The following is an 18,121-nucleotide window of genomic DNA, read 5'->3' on the forward strand; positions in this document are numbered from 1 at the left end:
ACAGATGGCTCATAGGCCATAAAGATGTTATCCTCCTCGAGCTTGTCTCTGAACCGGAGGAGTTATTCCGAGTCAAGCACTCGGGACCTGGAGGTTTCCTTTGGCTTACGAACCAGCCTCTTTCTCATTTTCTTTTTCTCCGAGCTCGGTGAACTTGGGCACCTTTTTCTTTTCTTCTTACCTGTTGTGGCTCTGGGCTATTCCGAAGCGAAAGAATCGGCAGGTAGGTCCTCTTCCCCAACCGAGAGCCTAAGCTCGACGATCTTAGGCAATCCTGCAAAAGGAAAATAAAGGAAAAATAATAAGAACGTAATATTGAGAGAAGATGCCTAACACAACCTGTTCGGGAAAAGAATCTTACCATGGGAACGGGCCTCACAACGGCACTTCGAGAGTTTGCACTATAAGCGCTCGGAGTAGGGCATCTGTGAGACAATACCTTCGACCCACTCCTTGAGTCACGGGACAACATTTGGGACTCGAGTGACAGCTGCGCCGTTACGAATACCAATGAGAAAAAGAGAGATGAACACGAAATCAACATTCGAGGGAAAGCTTTACTTACGTGATGCATTCCACTTCTAGGTAAATGGTCTAAATTCGGTCGGGATCAAGTCTGAGGTCCTCACCCGGACAAAAGGACCCTGCCAGCCTCAATTATGATCCTCGTCGATGCTCGAAAATGGGGCTTTGATGGCCCGGCGTACAAGCTTTATCAGTCCCCCTCCCCCCGGAAGATCCGGGGACTGTATAAACGGAACAGATGATCGATGGTGAAGGTGCACGAATCGATTTTATTCACAAAAAATCGGAGGAGGATCTCGATATTCCACAATGAGGGGTGAATTTGGCCAAGGCATACGTTATACCTCCTGCAGAAGTCTAAGACAACCAAGTCTACCTGGCTCATTGTAAAAGGATAAGTGTTAACACTCAAATATCCATCGACATGGGTGGTGATGGCCTCTTCGCAGTTGGGGACCACGATGTCCTTGTCAGCCCAGTTGCAGTCTTTTTGGACCGTGGGGAGGTCCTTTTCAGTGATTGAGCAAATGTATCTCGAGGCATCCTCATGCCGACCTTGTATCGAAGAAGGCTTCTCAACCTTGAAGTCGTCAGTGATCGAACAACCTCCGCGAATGAAAAACTTCAAGGGAGGTTCAGGGGCCGGTTCATCGATAACCACATTAGCAGAAGGTCTCCCGATGTCGACCACGTCCAAAGTATTTTCGGCATTCATTTGGGAAATATAAGTGACCTTTTGGGGAACAGATTTTGAGGTTTTTGCCATTGTTATAGGGCAAAATTTGAAAGAGATATGGAAAGATTGAAAGCTAGAAGCTTAGATATATGTGTTGTCTTGAGTAGATGATGAGTAAACAATTCGAAGGAATCTCGAGTAACGGAGGTAAAAATGCTAGAATATGAAAGAGAGTAGTGAAATCCTGAAGGTATGAGGGTAGACGGTTTAATGTAAAGTAAAAAATAAATGAAAGAGGAGTTATTTATAGTGGTTCCGTGACGTTTCGCCTCCAGGGACAGCCGACCGGCGGCTGACGTGCATTTAATGCCATTATGACATGTCTGACGAGACGTTTCGGGCTTTTAGTCGTTTATGTCACGGTGTATTGAAGAAGGAACCGAGATGCTTATATAGTTTCTTGTCAGCTTGTTTTCCGAGAAACAAGGGGACTATCTGTATACAGGTAAAAACTGGGTTCATGATACACTCCGGCCTCCACTAGGGTAAAACAAACTCGAAATATGATTGGGAAGGATCGAAATCGAAAAAAGGTCTCGTCAAGTCAGAATCCGGGAGCACGTTGTCTACCTTCGAGAATATCGGGGTCATGATTCGAGATCGATCCAAATACTAAAAGACTTCATAAGACATCGTCGGGCAATCAAGCACGACCAACAGAAGGTCGTGATATCTATGACCGGTCGAATATCACGGCGTGGATCTCGGCACATATCGATGAAGAACCGATAATTAGTTAAACATAAGATTTTTTACTTTTTATAGAGTTGTACTTAGAGTAGGATTCCCCTACTATATAAAGGGGGTCTGATAATTCATTAGACACGTTATAACATGCATTCCAAAGCAATATACTATTATTTTTACTGTTATTGTGAGCTTTTTCTCTCGTTCATCAAAATTGTCCACTGTGAGCCCGGATCGAGGGTGAATGCTTCATCAAGGCTGGAATCATCATTCTCGCATGATTTGAATTTACTGTATCTTTACTTGTCCATTTTAACTCTATTTATCGTTTTGTTTCAAATTAATCCTCGTATCCTTAAAACCACTTATAAATTTAATTGTTATCCGATTTTGAGGGTAAACAAATAATATTTTTATATTTACAAATATTGAACTTTTGTATTTGAAATACTATGAATTAATAATGGATTTTACTCACAAATCTTTAAAAAAAAACAAGTGAAATTCATGTTCAGACATTAACGAGCTAATACTCTTTAATTTTTCAATTTCAGTTTTTTTTTCCAACTGCAACCGAATATTATCCAGACGCCTACTAATGTTCTCTCTTTTTAATGTCTATTTTCTGTTCTGACGTCGTCCTTCCTGTACGTCCAACACAGCGAGGGCCTTTTCGTCTCTTCATTTTATTTAAATAGGGAAATTGTTTTGTTCTGTAAATATTTTATTTGTTATATATACTCCTGAAGTCTGTTTTGGAATCATTTGGAATTCCCTTTCAACGAAACTTATCTATTTCGAAACATTAAACTGAAAACTTTTTATTAAGAAATAAAAGGAAGAAAAGTATAATGTATATGAAATATGACCACAAAAGGTGTTGAGTTAAATAATCCAAAAAAAAATAAAGAAGAGAAACAATCTTTAGGCAAATCAATCTGATGCTGGGGAAAACGAAACAAAAGAATACAGCTTGGACAGCCCTCCACTTTCTTTCTTCGGATTCTGTCTCTCTTTTTGTTTAATCTAAAAAAAAGTTTTATCTGCGTTTCAGAATGCACATGTCTGTACTCAGATTATTATAATTATGAAATGGTACTTTACCTTCTTTATTATTGAGTACAACAGGGCCATGGTGACTCAGAATTATCTAAAGGAGAGAATCGTTAATTGTGAATTATGTAGTAACCTAAAATATGTAAGAGTTTAACTTTTATATTGCAGTGTTCTCTTCTCCATTTATGTGTTGGAAATTATTTTGAGATACATCATATCGATTGTTTTTCTTTCTCGAGACTCGAGAGGAAAAAAAACAAAAACCAAAAAATTGTTTTAAGGAAAACGTACTATGTTCTACACTGTGTTATTTCCTTAACCCAGCCGGTCTTGAATTTCTACTCACTCAGTTCCAATTCATGTGATGTTGTGAACCTGTTTGACTGAACACAGAGTTTAAGAAAAAATAAAGATTTTTAAAATTTGTGGTTTTAAACAAATCAAAAAGGGGTCCAGAATATTTGTGTGGTTATAAAAGCTTCTCATTAAGGGTGGAATTGGAAGTTTAAGCTAAATTGTTTCCAAATTTAGAAATGGGTCATTCTTTTTAGAACGGACCAAAAAGGAAATATGTTTACATAAACTGAAAAGGAGAGAGTATTAATTAAGAGCTTCATTTGTGTTTTTGAAAATTATATTTACTCTATTGTTTTGATTTTTTGGACAAGGTAATTAATCTTCAAATTTTATTGAAAAGCTTCAAAGGTCCGTGGGCATATCTGTGGTCCGGAAAAATAGGAATGTTATGACAGGTGAAAAAAATGGTGAAAGTATCACTTAAAGAAATGTTTATTACAATCTTGGGGTCGTTTGGTTGGTGAAATAAGGGATAACAATTCTAAAATAAAATGCAGGATAATCTTATCCTGCATTTGTTTATGGGTATTAATTAGTCCCAAGAATTATTTTGTACTAAAATGGTGGAATTAGATATCCCATGTTAAAGATGTGTTGCGAAAGATCGTGGGTTAACTAGCACACAATGACACAAAAAGCAAATAGAGAAGAAAAATTAAAAATAAGGATTTAACGATGTTCGGTTAAGCCTAATACTCGGGGCAGAAGCAGAGAGGATTTTTCACTATGAATGAGAAGAAAAAGCACAATACAATCTATAGAATCCCCAACTACAACCCATATATAGATCCCAAATAATCTCAAACCTATAAAAGAAAGATTTTCCAATTTGATAAGGACTATAGGTTTTCTATTCCCAAATCTATTAGGACAATGGATTTTCCTAAATCTAAAGGGATTATGGATTTTCTAAAAATACAAGGAAATAATTCAAACCACAAAATAACAAATCTTCCCATTGGCTTGAATTCTCTTCATCAACGAGAACAACGTCTCTCTACCTTGCCCTCAGCCCTCGCGAGGGCTCTACCCATTGTCGCACACATCAACCAAGTCTAGGCAACGCCTAAACTTGTTAAGAGACTCAATCTCTTCAGCCATAACACTAATCCGCCAATTTGGTTTTGTATCCGGGATAGCTTCTGGATAGCTATAACACCCAAACGCATCAACGGTCTCTGTAACTGCCAAAGCAAATCCCACAGGATTCGTATATCCAAGAAGATTCCCATCAACTACGTTAGCAAACTTTTGCGGTCGGTTGATCACTTTCTTCTCTATGTCTGTTGCAATGCTATATGGTTGTTATTGCGCAGGTGCATCAACATTATCATCTTGATCAATATTTTGCACCTCCTCCACTTCCTATACCTTAGAACTATTGGGCTGAGTTACTGGAGATTCAATTTGTAGCTATATGCGGTCACTAATACCACGACCTGATTCTGCTATTGCCTTCTCCCTCTGACTGTCCAGTGAGGCAGATTCATTGAATGTCACATCCCTACTGATAATTAGCCCTGGAGTCTTTTGATCTGTGCACCACAACCTATAACCTTTCACTCCAGTTGCATACCCTAGAAATATGCACCTCTTTGCCCTCGGCTAAAGTTTTCTATCCCTCACATGAGCATAAGCAGGACAACCAAATATCCTTAAATTTGAATAATTAGCAGGCAAACCGGACCATGCCTCAAAAGGAGTTTTGAACTCAATAGCTATGGATGGAGATCTGTTGACCAAATAACAAGCGGTATTGATTGCTTCAGCCCAAAAACCCTTGCTAACACATGAGTGTGAAAGCATGCTCTGTGCCCTATCACAAAGCGTTCTATTCATATGTTCTGCAATACCATTTTATTGTGGTGTTCCAACACAAGTGCGGTGTCTCACTATGCCCTCTCTGCTGCAGAAATTATCGAACTCAGAATTGCAAAATTCCAACCCATTGTCAGTTCGAAGACGCTTAACTTTTCTTTCCGTCTGCCTTTCAACCATCGTCTTCCATTTAACAAATATCGGAAATGCCTCATCTTTTGTTTTCAGAAAATATACCTACACCATCCTTGAGTAATCATCAATCAAAGTCATAAAATACCTGGCACCACTTTTGTAGGGAACTCTGTTTGGACCCCCACAAGTCTGAATGTATATAATCTAACTTGTCTCTGGTCTTGTGCTCGGCCTTCTTGCTGAACTTTACCCTTGTCTGCTTACCAAACACACAATGCTCATAAAATTCAAAACTTGATTTTTGTACCCATTCAGCAAATTCTGTTTACTCAACAAAGACTATCCCTTATCACTCATATGACCAAGTCGCAAGTGCCATAACTGAGACTGATTCAGAACACTTTTCCTAGAAGCTACAATAGCTTCCCCTTCAACTACAATGGCCAGAAGATGATACAATTTAGAATGCATTTTACCCTTCATGAGTACCATGGAGCCTTTACACACTTTAAGTATTCTACTCTCAGAGTGAAATTTATACCCTTGATCATCCAAAGTCGAAAGAGAAAACAAATTTCTCTTTATCCGAGGAACATACCAACACTCAATTTTTCTGATAATTTCATCGAACATTCTCAATTTGATATTACCAATCCCCTCTACTGGTAATGGATTATCATCTCCCATGTAGACGGTCCCACTCATTTACTTATAAGTTACAAACCAATTCTTGTGTGGTCACATATGACCCAAGAATTCTACCCATGACTAGAACTCACAGCACACACTTCCCCTATATAGTCATTATCATCAGAATTATTGCCAGTGTCAACAATATTTGCCGAATTATCTATTTTCTGCTTTCCTCTTTTCTCCTTCAGCTCAGGATAATCTATCTTGTAGTGACCTTGCTCCCCGCACTCATAACAGTTTTGCTTCCTTGCTCTAGACTTTGATCTGGCGGTTGACTTTTTCCTGTTAAAGTCCTTTTGTTGGTTCTTCCTCTAATCACAAGACCATCGCCCTCAATTCTTCTGTCTGGAAAGCTCTTTTTCAACTTTTTAGATTTTAGTGCATTACTAACATCTTCCAGTAAAATACTATCTTTTCCATATAGCAGCGTATCAGCAAAAGTATCATAAGACGGTGGTAATAAAATAACACAATCAAGGCCTGATTCTCACTCTCAATTTTGATATCTACATTTTTTAGGTCCATTGTAATTGAATTAAATTCATCAAGGTGAGTTTTAACAGGTGTACCTTCATTCATACGGAGATTGTATAACCTTTTTCACGTAGAGGCGGTTTGTCATCGATTTCTTAGAATACAAATCTTCCAGCTTCTTCCATGCCATTGCAGCAAAAGTTTCTTCAGCAATTTTCCGAAGAACACTATCTGTAACGCTCATGAAGATCGCACTCAAAGCCCTCTCATTCAAGTCAGCCTTCTCTGTCTCTTTCATCTCTTCAGAAAAATCTTCATCAATTGCCTTCCATAACCATTGTAACACCAGGGACGATTTCATCTTAATCTTCCATAGACTGAAGCTAGAACCCCCGTCAAATTTATCTACTCCGTACTTTGTTGAAGATGACGAAGATATCTTAACACTAGATTATATGTAAAAATTTGAACCTTGCTCTGATACCAATTGTTGCGGAAGATCGTGGGTTAACTAGCACACAATCACACATAAAGCAAAATAGAGAAAAAAAATCAACACAAGGATTTAACGAAGTTCGGCTAAGCCTAATCTTCGGGGCAGAAGCAGAGAGAGTTTTTCTCTATGAATGAGAAGAAAAACACAATACAATCTATAGATTCCCCGACTATAACCCCTATATATATCCCAAATAGTTTCAAATTTATAAGAGAAAGGTTTTTCAATTTGACAAGGACTATAGGTTTTTCCTTCCCAAATCTATTAGGACAATGGGTTTTCCTAAACCTATAGGGATTATGAATTTTCTAAAAATACAAGGAAATAATTCAAGCCACAAAATAACAAAATAGGATAGCTAATCCCATGGAATATCTCAATCCATAGGATGTCCTTGTCCATCCCATCCTAGTAACCAAATGACCCCTAGAGATATACGTACAAGTTTTATATCACAATAGGTGTGGATTTAATTCTCGCAGGCTTTCGTCATTTTGCTCGAGTTAGCGAGCTCAAAATATGCATTTCAATCCAGTTATGAGTTGCAGGTTTCGTCATTTTGCTCGAGTTAGCGAGCTCAAAATATGCATTTCAATCCAGTTATGAGTTTCACAATGGGAGATTAAGAGTTTAAGACTCGACAAAGGCATTTGGCGTCGAATTCGAGAAGAATAAATGGAAATGAAAGGAAAAGAAAAGAAAATATTTTTAGTTCGTTTTGTACGGGCTTCTTCTAGTTATGTTTAATAATAGAATAAAACGACTTACTCTGATCAAGAATCCACTCTCTCAAGGTAATAGAATAAGTAATAACTAAGGCGTCATTTTGTTTTTATTAAGATTAAGACAGTTAAATATAAATACATATTTAAATATTAAGATGTGTTAAGATTAACACGTATGAATCGGAATACACATAAGAATAATAAGATATTGTTAACACTGAATAACTAAAATTATTTATTTTCAGGCTCCATCAAATGCAAAAAAAAATAAAAATGAGGCGTAACTCGCTAAGACAAAAAACCAACCTAAAAACAAGAAAAGAGAAAACAAGGGGAGAAAGGGCAACGAAGGAAGATGAGAATTCACAATTTCCCATGCAAAGAGAAAGCGAAAATTGACTAAATGTGACGTGCGTCTCTGCACGAAAGGGTCCATTTTTGGACCCTGGCTTTTGTAAGTATCCACATATACTTGTACTACTCAACATATTCAAACCAAGAATGATCCAAACATATTAAAGTAAAGAAGCTTACGTAAAGTTAAAGACAAATTAAAGGACTTAGGTTTTCAAGTCTGCATTATCCAAATTTCAGACTTGGCAGTCTGGTTAGTGGCCCCTTATTAGTTATTACCAGCAAAAAAACTTCACAAGACAATAAGCAACACTAAAAAGTGGAACCAAAGATTATTACAGAGCATATTGACATGTCATTTTAGAGTGCCATATGGAATTACATTCCTTTATATGATGGCATTCCAATAAAGAAACTGACAATGCATATATGTGAGAGAAAGCACACTTCTGCTTTGTGCTTTCTACAGAATTTCAATAGTACTAGTTTTAAAATTGTAATCAACACTCCCCTTCCCCTTTTCAGTATGCCTTCTGGACAATCCACAAACATACAAACTCATGAATAACCACACAAAAAAACAAAAAAAAAGAGAACAGTAAAAGATATGTAGAGAGCAATAGAAATAAGTATCCAAGCAAACTGTGATTCCTTTTTCTTTTCAGAAAAACATATACTTTTCAGTAATGTCATTGATGTCCACTCCTTACCCCCTAAGATATCCACAACTCTCCTTATTTGTGTGTGGCAACAAGTACACGCCAAAGTTTCTTTTTCTTCAAATAGAATGAAGGACAAAAAGGAGCCTAGGCCTACCACCCCAAAGAATAAAGAGTGGAAGAACTCTATATATGCATTAACTTCTATCATATTTTGTATCAGAATGATTTTAGTTTTTCCTCAAAAGAGATGAGTATCCCTGAGAAATTAAAGTTGATCTGCACCGGAACCAATTCTTCCCTTAACCATAGCACCTTCCTCAAGAGTCTGTGCGTGTGTCCTGTATGAAAATGAATTGAGAGAAGAGTGAATAAAGATAAATCTTTAATGGCTTAATCGAAATATATATTATTTGCGTTATACGTTCATTTTATTAGAGAATCGTCACCTGAAACAACCATATCCTGGTATTCAGAGCTAAACATTTCCGAGAAGTTGTGTTTCTGAATTGTAAACCAGTTTCTTCTTGCTTATCTGTTTCCATTTCCATATATTTCAACAAAGAACAATCAGGAGAAACTGCTCTGCTCCACGCCTGCAAGATTTTCTAAGCAAATTAGCATAGGGTCCTTAGGATATTTTGAAGTTAAACAAAAGTGCTTTATCATCACTCTGATTACTGGCGTGACCACGTTAATCAGTTACATTCTACTTTTATGTGGCAGCAGAAATTTCATTTTATCTCAGCAAGAAAAGGAATGAGTTTTACCCGACTTGAGGCAGAAGACATGCAGATTTATCATATAGCAAAATCATCCCTTCTGAAGTCCTCACATTTGCAGAGTCCTGTTTAGAAGTGCTGAATTTTCAATTTTAAGCGGTCAAAGAATAACTCTATCCATGTCACTTAGTTAAAAATAAAAACAAATAAGAAACTCACTTGCTTAGAATCTTCCTCTAAATTGTGCAGCATAAGGTCCAGAACTCCAAATCTTGACTGCGTAACCTAAAAGCATCCACTGATTCAGAAAGTGCGGTGATATTAGCTAATGAAAAATATTTAAGTATGAGATCTAACAATCCAGAATTCTAAATACAGAGGCCGACATAGAAGGAGAGCATACTTGAATATGGAGTTTATGAGATAGGATACTTCATCGAATATCTGTCTCTTAGTAGTAATATCCACCATATCCATATGAATGGGGCAATAACTCTTCAACTTCAACCCTAGAGCTAGCGTAACTCAAACTTTTCTTGATACGATGGCGGTTGATGGACTCAACCTCTGCCAAGAATATACTATAAACTGGTCTATGGTCCGAGAATCTGGACTCTCCACGAACATAAGATATTTGATGCAGGCCTCGACCATACCATAATATGCGATCACACCTTCATTCAAAAGTCACAAGTTTTAGGGTTCCAGATATGTAACATGAACAAATAAAATTATGAGCACACGGTAGGAGAGAACTTGTGCATTATGCACACAAAAACAAAGTGATAGGTGCATGTATGTTCATTTCATTTTGCAGCTGCTATTTGTTAGAAGGATTACCAAGCAGGGGTTCTTCGTTTCTCTTTTGGGTGTGTGTCCTCTCCTGCATATCTATCTGAATTACTTGAGTACTTGTATGTCGGAGGGAAGTATACTCTTCCTTCACTCCATCCATTAAAAACACGTCCCATCCTCTGCTCTATCCGCAGCTGTTTGGAAAGACAAAAGTAACAATTGATGAGCTGATTGATTGTGTGACTTTAAAATCTGGAAAATAAGAAACTGAAGGAAAGAAGAAAATTGCTTGCGGAATATGAATAACATACCTGATCATTATCTAACAGCACCCTCCAATTGCGCATCTCTACCAGTGCCTTGGCAGTTCGGTAAGACAAGGCAATCCGATAGTTCAAATCCCCAAGCCATATGATTCGGCTTCATAAGCACAAAACTAAAGTTAGGAACAAAACGAGACAAAAACCAACTTCAGGACAATGAGCAAACAAATAAATAGACTTGCAAGATATAAGCAAGGGCTTTACTCGTGCTCGAGGATTGTTTGAGGAGAGTTGTCATCCCCAAAGCCATGAACCCTTGGAAACCTTGTTTTCTTTAGAATCTCCAAGACATCAGAGTTTCTCCGGAGCTCATCTCCCTCTTTCTGTCCAGATGTTAAATGACTACAAATGAAGCAGAAGCTTGTTTGGTGCAGTGACATGCTAACTGAGATTGAGCCCTGAAATTACAGACGGGATTAGCACTTGTGCACATTGTAAGCAATCAAAAACTTTGACAAGATTACATTGAAGGAATTATACCTTGTTCCCTAGATAACCCATTAATCCTCTACCAACACAAGACACTTTCAGGTTGCGAACATCATCTCTTAGTTCACTTCTAATCCAAATAGTAAGAAATATTCCAACCATTTGCTTACTCGCAACAAGACAGTATCTTGATTGCAGTGGCTGTCTGTCTCTGTCCTCTAAAGAGATGGAACCACTATATGAAATCGGGGAACAATGGGTCGTAATAGGTGAATCATCTGGACCGTTTTCATCATCAGAGGAACCGCCCCATTGGGCGTATGGGTCGTAATCACTTGGCCTACCCCCAAACACACCTCTATCACAAACACTAAATCGCCGATCAAGTTGAGCCCGTGGCATTGACATTTCGTTCTCCATTACTCTCATGCTATGGCTTAATGTCTGAAATGAGCGACGATGGAAGAAAGACGAGGCTTGTTCTCTTGCCGATCCCTCAAAGTCAGCATCTAGTTCAACCACAGGATTAGGAACTGGAGAGGGCGTACGATAACCACCACCACTTGTTCCGGGAAGACTGTTGAGAGTTTTTCGGATGAGTGCTAGCCATTTTCTACCCGGACCATTATCTTCTGTCCCCAAAACATTGCCAGCATTCAAAGGAACAATTTCTTGAAACCTAACAACTCAAATAAATAAGAATCATAAGGATCTTTGTTCACTACTTACTAAAAATTGTTCTAAACATAACCATAGGTTGTTTACTCACCCGAGGACATAGATGTCAGCAGGAGGTGAGGTATGGAGCCAATCATCAAGATTTAAATTATTCGGTGGAGATTTTCCAGCCACATTCCATGTAGCTACAAAGATCCTGTGCCAAAATACATACATACATTCTGGGGATATGCATACTTCATAAGAAAACAGCTCAAATCGGATTTAAAAAGAAAAACTCACCGGTAGTTATCCACATCTGTAACCTCTGAAGTGTCAAGGTCAATCTTATTTCGATGAAAACGATCAGCATTCCTTCTCCCTGACTTGTCTATAAGTTTGTTTTCTTTTAATTAAACAACATAAATTATGCAGATTCAGAAAGGGGCCAAACCAATTAAAAAAAGAAAAATGGAAAAGGAATATTATTGATACTGAACCTGTTTTACTTTTTTTCTTGTTAGTGGAAGCCTGCCTCTCTAAGAAGTTGTTCCTCCATTCATTATCAACACCTGAAAAAGAATGGACATAATGTTGTTTAAAGCTGTGTCATTTTTGTTGGTACAACGTATAACCCACATATTAGAAAAATCAAAGAAAGAATACACAACCTAAAACCTAGGAAAATAATAGGCAACTCCAATTCAGAAAAGAACAAAACAAAGAAATAGATCTCAAGATGCACATGAAAATGGCAGACTTATTAGATTCCAAAGACTAGTATACAAAAGCATGCAAGTGATTACTTTGTTTGTAAATTAGAAAGTAAATACTCCAAGAACCTCAAAACTCAAAAATACAATTTCAGATTTAATTTTCAAAAGATAAAAAAAAATGAACCAATTACCTCCATAGACAATATCATCAGCTTGGAAATCCTCAGCCTTGCTCTTGATATTGAACCATTTCTTTACCAGACTCTTTGGCCACGAGAGCTTCACTCAAAACACAAATTTTTAGCAAGTTTTGGAAAGAAAAGAAAAAAAAATGCACAAAACAGCTGTCACTTCACATTGTTGAAAAAACAAACCTTGGTTTTTTTACAGCTCCCATCTCTCATTGTTTCATAAAGATTGAATCTTTCTAGTCCTTGTTGCTGTACAGATTGAAATTTCTGGCTTTTTCCCCAGAATGGATTTGAATAAAGATCAACAAATAAACTAACTTCTCCAACAATCACTCAACTTTGGGATTTTCTTTTCAATTCAGTAGAGTTGCCAAGATCAAGAATCAACAAAAAAGCAGCAATCTTTGAGCATAAAACACACAACATTTGGGAGGTTATAGTCAAATAGGGACTAGAGTTTCATCAAGTAATGAAAAGTAAACAATTTTGGATAAGGAAGATGTGACATTTGTTATGCATTGTAAAATGCTTGAGTATCAAAACACAAGTAGAAATCAATAAACCCCACTTGAGATAATTGACTTTTGTTTCTCTTTCAAAGGGGGAACACAAAATGACTACTGGATTCAAGAATCAAAGAAGAAGGGGAAAATGTTATAGAGAGAGCTTTGTGGGACTATGTAAATGTTCTATTTTCAATACCTCGTTGAGGGTAACAAGGCAAAGTATCAAATTTGAAGGGAATAAAGTGCAAGGGAGCAAAACACTACCGAGGCTTTTTGCCTCAAAACAACTGTCTTATTACCACACACTCTCACTTTAATATAAAACCTCAAAACAAGAGTGTATTAAACAACCCGGGAAAGAACAGTAAAAAAGAAATGTTATTTGAGGTGAAATAGTATTTTTAACGGCATACAAAGGGCTTTTTATTGGGTTTTGGAGAAGCTGAGATAGGCTTTTTTCCTAGTGTTGGATACTAATATGGGAATTGTTTGAATCTCCAATGTTGATTTTTGGGTTTTAGAAAAATTGGAGAATGTAATGTTGAGGTGGCTTATTTATCTCTTTCTCAAATTTCGGAGCAATGCGCCCTCTTCTCTATTCTTTGGTTTATGTAAACTCAAAAAACAAAAGAACAAAGTGTTGGTTTGTTACTTTGTTTAACAAAACCAGAGGGGTTTGTTTTTGCTCAACTTAAACCTTGTGTCTTGAGAAGCCAAGGCATTTGTCCCTATTTCAGGGTTTCTGTTTTTAAAACATTTCATTGATGTAATTCCAAATTGTTTTTGTTTCTTTTTTCTTGTCATTAGATGCATGGACTCGGCAATTTAGAAGAGTTTTTGTCCAAATGGTCCATCAATTTTAAGTGACCTATTTTGTGTATAACCGGCAGCCGTTAGCCAATCTCGGTTACGTAGAGTGACAGCAAAAGCAGACTTAAGTGTTAACTTTTCCCCTATTATCTAAAAATATTAAATTATGCCTTGTGTAAAAATGTTAAAATACACTTAATCTTCCGATTTGAAATCGCTGCTTATACCGATATTAACCATAGATCATAAATTATTATTATCTTGGTAAGAGGTTGAAGTGTGAAGGATTTATCCGGTATGAATGATGTTTTACTACCTAAATTCTTTTATACGTCCTATGATAGAATGAAAGTTCTAATTAGATAGAGAATATTACTTAGAAATATTTTTTAAGGTGTAGAAATATGAAAAAATTTGTAACTCACTCTTAATTATTTAGGACAAATTTCACGAAATGGTCACTTATATTTTATCCTTTTTAGTCCTCATATAATAAAATTTGATGAATCTAGTTCGCAATTCCTTGCCAAATGGTCAGCAGAGAACAGCACTAACAGTTGGTGAGTCTCTATCCTATTAACTCTTGATAAAATCATCGGAAATTTACAAGTGATAGCGAAATTAAACGGTGAAGACGAAGATAGAGGAAGAGGTCCCAACCAAAGATAAAGTCATAGAGTTTGTCGAATAGTACAAAAAGAACTTAAGCACGTTGAGATACATAGAATCTTGTTGGAGTTATTTAAAATGTTTTTTTTTTCAAATACTAGCATGGACAGGTCTACTTCTTTCGACCAATAATATATAGATTACGTATACATATATAGATGAAAATTCTTCAATATATGATTTTATTAAATACGGCATTTATCGTCCCAAATTGATTGACACAGAGACGCAGTTATTGTTATATTGCGTCTATCATCGTTTTTTTTTTGTTTCCTATTCCGTGTCCGGTATTTATATTGGGGTCCGACTAAATCCGAATTCGCGCCGGGAAATCTCTATACCCAGGGATTCAAACCCGAAACTTATAATTAAAGATGAAAGAGTACTTATCACTACACTACAACCCTCGTTTGTCGTCTATCATCGTTGTTGTACTGCAGCTATCATCAGTAGGAATCTTTTAGTTCGAGGATAAAATTATGCAATGATTATAATACAGAAAATTATCATTTGCCAAATTATTTGGTACAAACAGGGGTAGCAAAGGGGCGGGTTAAGTTAGATATGAGCGGATTAAAACGGATAATGTAAAAATAGATAAAATATCTGACCCCAATCATATTTAATACTAATAGAAAACGGGTTAATCGGCGGATAATATGTATATTCATATTATCCAGGACTTCTTGAATTTAATCACTTTTGGGAGAATTTCTAGTCTCTCAAATTTGAGGAAGCCTCAAATTGAGTCTTTACAAATGTAAAAGATAAACTTATTGGTTATCCATTTTTTAGGCGGATAATATTGATATTATCCATATTTGACTCATTTTTAAAAAGTTCATTATTCAACCTATTTTTTAATGAATAATATGGATGAATAACTATTTTTATTATCCATTTTGCCACCGGTAGGTACAAATATCTTTTTTTTTTTGCGGATACTTAAGTCGTCTCATTTAAAATGAGATATACAGTATATAAATTATTCCTAATTTATCATTGTCTTTAAAGTAAATAAAAAATAAAAATGAAACCAAAGTGTTTTAATCTCTTACATGTTTTATTCTAGTAAAGTTAGTTCACGTATAAGTTATTCCTTGTTAAGTTAAGATATAAGATAATAATTTACTTCACGTGTTCAATTTAGTTGACACATTTTCTTTATTAGTAAGTTTTAAAAAGTATGATATATTTTTACTATTCAAATATAACTTTAAACTCTTTATTTTATCCTTAATGAGAAATTTTTATAATCACATAAATATCACAAGCTTATAAATTTTTTACCCCTTAAACTTTTAAGATCAAAAATTTTAATTATTTTTTTTTTAAAATCTGTGTCGAATCAAATTATGCATTTCCTAATAGCAGTAACCTTTTGAGTTTTGACTCCAAAGAGTTGAGTTTTGAGTTAAATTGGACCCATGAGCGTAGCACACGCTATCTCCTTGAATTTTGAGCCAATTCCACGTTGTGTCAAGTGAATATTGGAATTACTTAAGCTCTATTTTCTTACACTTGTATTTTAATGCCAGAAAAAATAAAAGTAATTTCTTGGATTAAGCTCTCAAGGCATTGAAATTAGAATTGACTATTCTTAATACACATGCTACATGTGGGAGACTGTGTCTGTATCCCTACAACCTCCCTCTTTGTTTCGGATTTCTAGGTTCTTTTTTATGCAATTAATAGCACAGACCAGTTGCAACTATTTGTTTTTTTTTTTTCATCAGTTCAAGAATTAAACTATTAGCCTTTGACAGCCAGACACTCCAAACATGCCTAATAATCTAGTCCTTATTTTGTATCCCTCAAATGGTCAGAATCCCAAACCAAACCTCTTACAACAACTACTCTATCTTCTTTAACAGTGAAGCTTCCACTACTGCTACCAAATTTAGGGACCTTTTCCCTGATTCTGTAATTCTGTTCATGCTACCAATGTGTTAATTTAATACTAATATAATGATATAATGTAAAGAAAATTCAAGAAGATCAAGATCATAGGAGGAGGTGGTAGGGTGCAAAGTTATCTACTTAATAGTATATCATAATTTATTAGTCACTGTCGTTTCATTTCATACAATAAAATCAATTTTAAAATCAAAAAATGATTCAACTACTTTATAGAAAATAAAATGTAGATGTTCTAATCTATTGGTTAGTTCTAAAATACTAGGGATGCGGTGTGATACGTTATAAGATGATCGAAAAAATTGCAATTCGAACTAAATTGTGTCCAATTGAAAAGGTTGCAATTCAAAATAATTGTATCTACAAAATAGTTGCAATTAAAGTTAAACGATCTTTTTATGAAGTCTTGATTCCAGATAAAGTGAAATAGTTGGTTCAATTAGTTGAAAATTAGTTAAGAGGCTTGTCCAATTCAAGTTAGTTGGCCAGCGAAAATTTCCATCTTAAGACAAGTTTTGTACTAAAATGAGTATACGCATATCCCACTAAATGAGTGAATATATGCATTGTGGCCTCCCATTTAGTTCATCAAAGAAAGGCTGTCAATTGTTTAATCAATCATTTGGATAAAATCCAATGTAATCTTTGAATAGTTGGTATCAAAAAAGGAACATGCCTACTTTTTGGCATGGAACCTTTTAATAAATGTTGCTTCTTTCATCCTTTTGTACTTCGTCTTAGGAATAGTACTAAAATTAATGCCCTGCGAAAAGCAAGTTTGAGTGATTGCTAAAGAGTGTTTGATAAAATTATTACTGAATATGGTGTATTGAATATTGATAAAGTTGAAATTAATTATGTTAGATTATTCCTTATCGACAGATTGATTTATTTTTTTTGAAATGACAGTTTATCTTTATACATGTTTATTCATGTATTAAAAATTATGGTATTGTTAATGTCATGGTTTGCTATATATAAAAATAGTACTGAATATACATAGGTTAAAAAATATTACTACCAAATAAGGAATTAATAACACCAAAGTTAATACATGTATTATTTTTCCCTAATATACATATTACCAAATGTGTCACGATCCAAAACCCACTATGTCGTGATGGCGCCCAACGTCACCGTTAGGCAAGCCAATGGTGAACTATCAACATAATTGTTCATTTATTTTTTTGAAATCATGAATCTTATTAGATTGAGAAATCGATGCCTCAAAAATCGTACATACGTATGATTTAAGTAAAATATAAAGTAGAAGTATCTCAATGGTAAACAAAATCATAAACAAATTCTAGAATGCCCCAAAATTCGGTGTCACAAGTGCATGCGCATTTACTAAGGAGTACAATAATAATACAATATCTGTACGGAATGTAAATAAGACAGGATAAAGTAAATAGTACAGTGAAGACTTTGTGGGCTGCGATATGTAGCCTGGAATGCAGCTCGCCATAAAGTCTCCTCAACAGCTGCATCTATGCGCCAAGATGACCACCAATTGAACATGTCAGATTCTGCACATTTAGTGCAGAAGTATAGCATGAGTACGTAAATCAAAGCGTACCCAGTAAGTATCTAGCCTAACCTCAGAGAAGTAGTGACGAGGGGTCGAAATCGACACTTACTAGAGGTCCAATAAAGCAATATGATAAATCA

At 35.8% G+C, this 18,121-nt stretch overlaps 1 protein-coding gene across 5 annotated transcripts; it reads right to left on the reverse strand.

Annotated features, from left to right (window-relative positions):
• Positions 1–8,682: 8,682 nt before the first annotated feature.
• On the reverse strand, positions 8,683–13,730 carry LOC104101853 (type I inositol polyphosphate 5-phosphatase 4). 5 transcript variants are annotated; one of them, XM_070188672.1, is made up of 14 exons: positions 12,732–13,730; positions 12,549–12,636; positions 12,142–12,213; positions 11,945–12,032; positions 11,754–11,858; positions 11,036–11,663; positions 10,760–10,953; positions 10,544–10,652; positions 10,278–10,426; positions 9,841–10,111; positions 9,657–9,735; positions 9,486–9,575; positions 9,165–9,311; positions 8,683–9,056 (listed from the first exon to the last, which is right to left on the reverse strand). In XM_070188672.1, exons 1-10 carry the CDS (start codon positions 12,759–12,761, stop codon positions 9,889–9,891), a joined length of 1,686 nt encoding a protein of 561 aa, XP_070044773.1. In that variant the 5' UTR covers positions 12,762–13,730; the 3' UTR covers positions 8,683–9,056; positions 9,165–9,311; positions 9,486–9,575; positions 9,657–9,735; positions 9,841–9,888. The 5 variants fall into 5 exon arrangements, with proteins under 5 accessions (XP_070044773.1, XP_009607702.1, XP_009607695.1 ...); XM_009609407.4 differs by having other exon boundaries at positions 9,486–9,562; positions 9,657–9,722; positions 11,945–12,047; XM_009609400.4 differs by having other exon boundaries at positions 9,657–9,722; positions 11,945–12,047.
• Positions 13,731–18,121: the final 4,391 nt, after the last annotated feature.

This window comes from Nicotiana tomentosiformis, chromosome 1, assembly GCF_000390325.3.
Source record: "Nicotiana tomentosiformis chromosome 1, ASM39032v3, whole genome shotgun sequence".
NCBI lineage: Eukaryota > Viridiplantae > Streptophyta > Magnoliopsida > Solanales > Solanaceae > Nicotiana > Nicotiana tomentosiformis.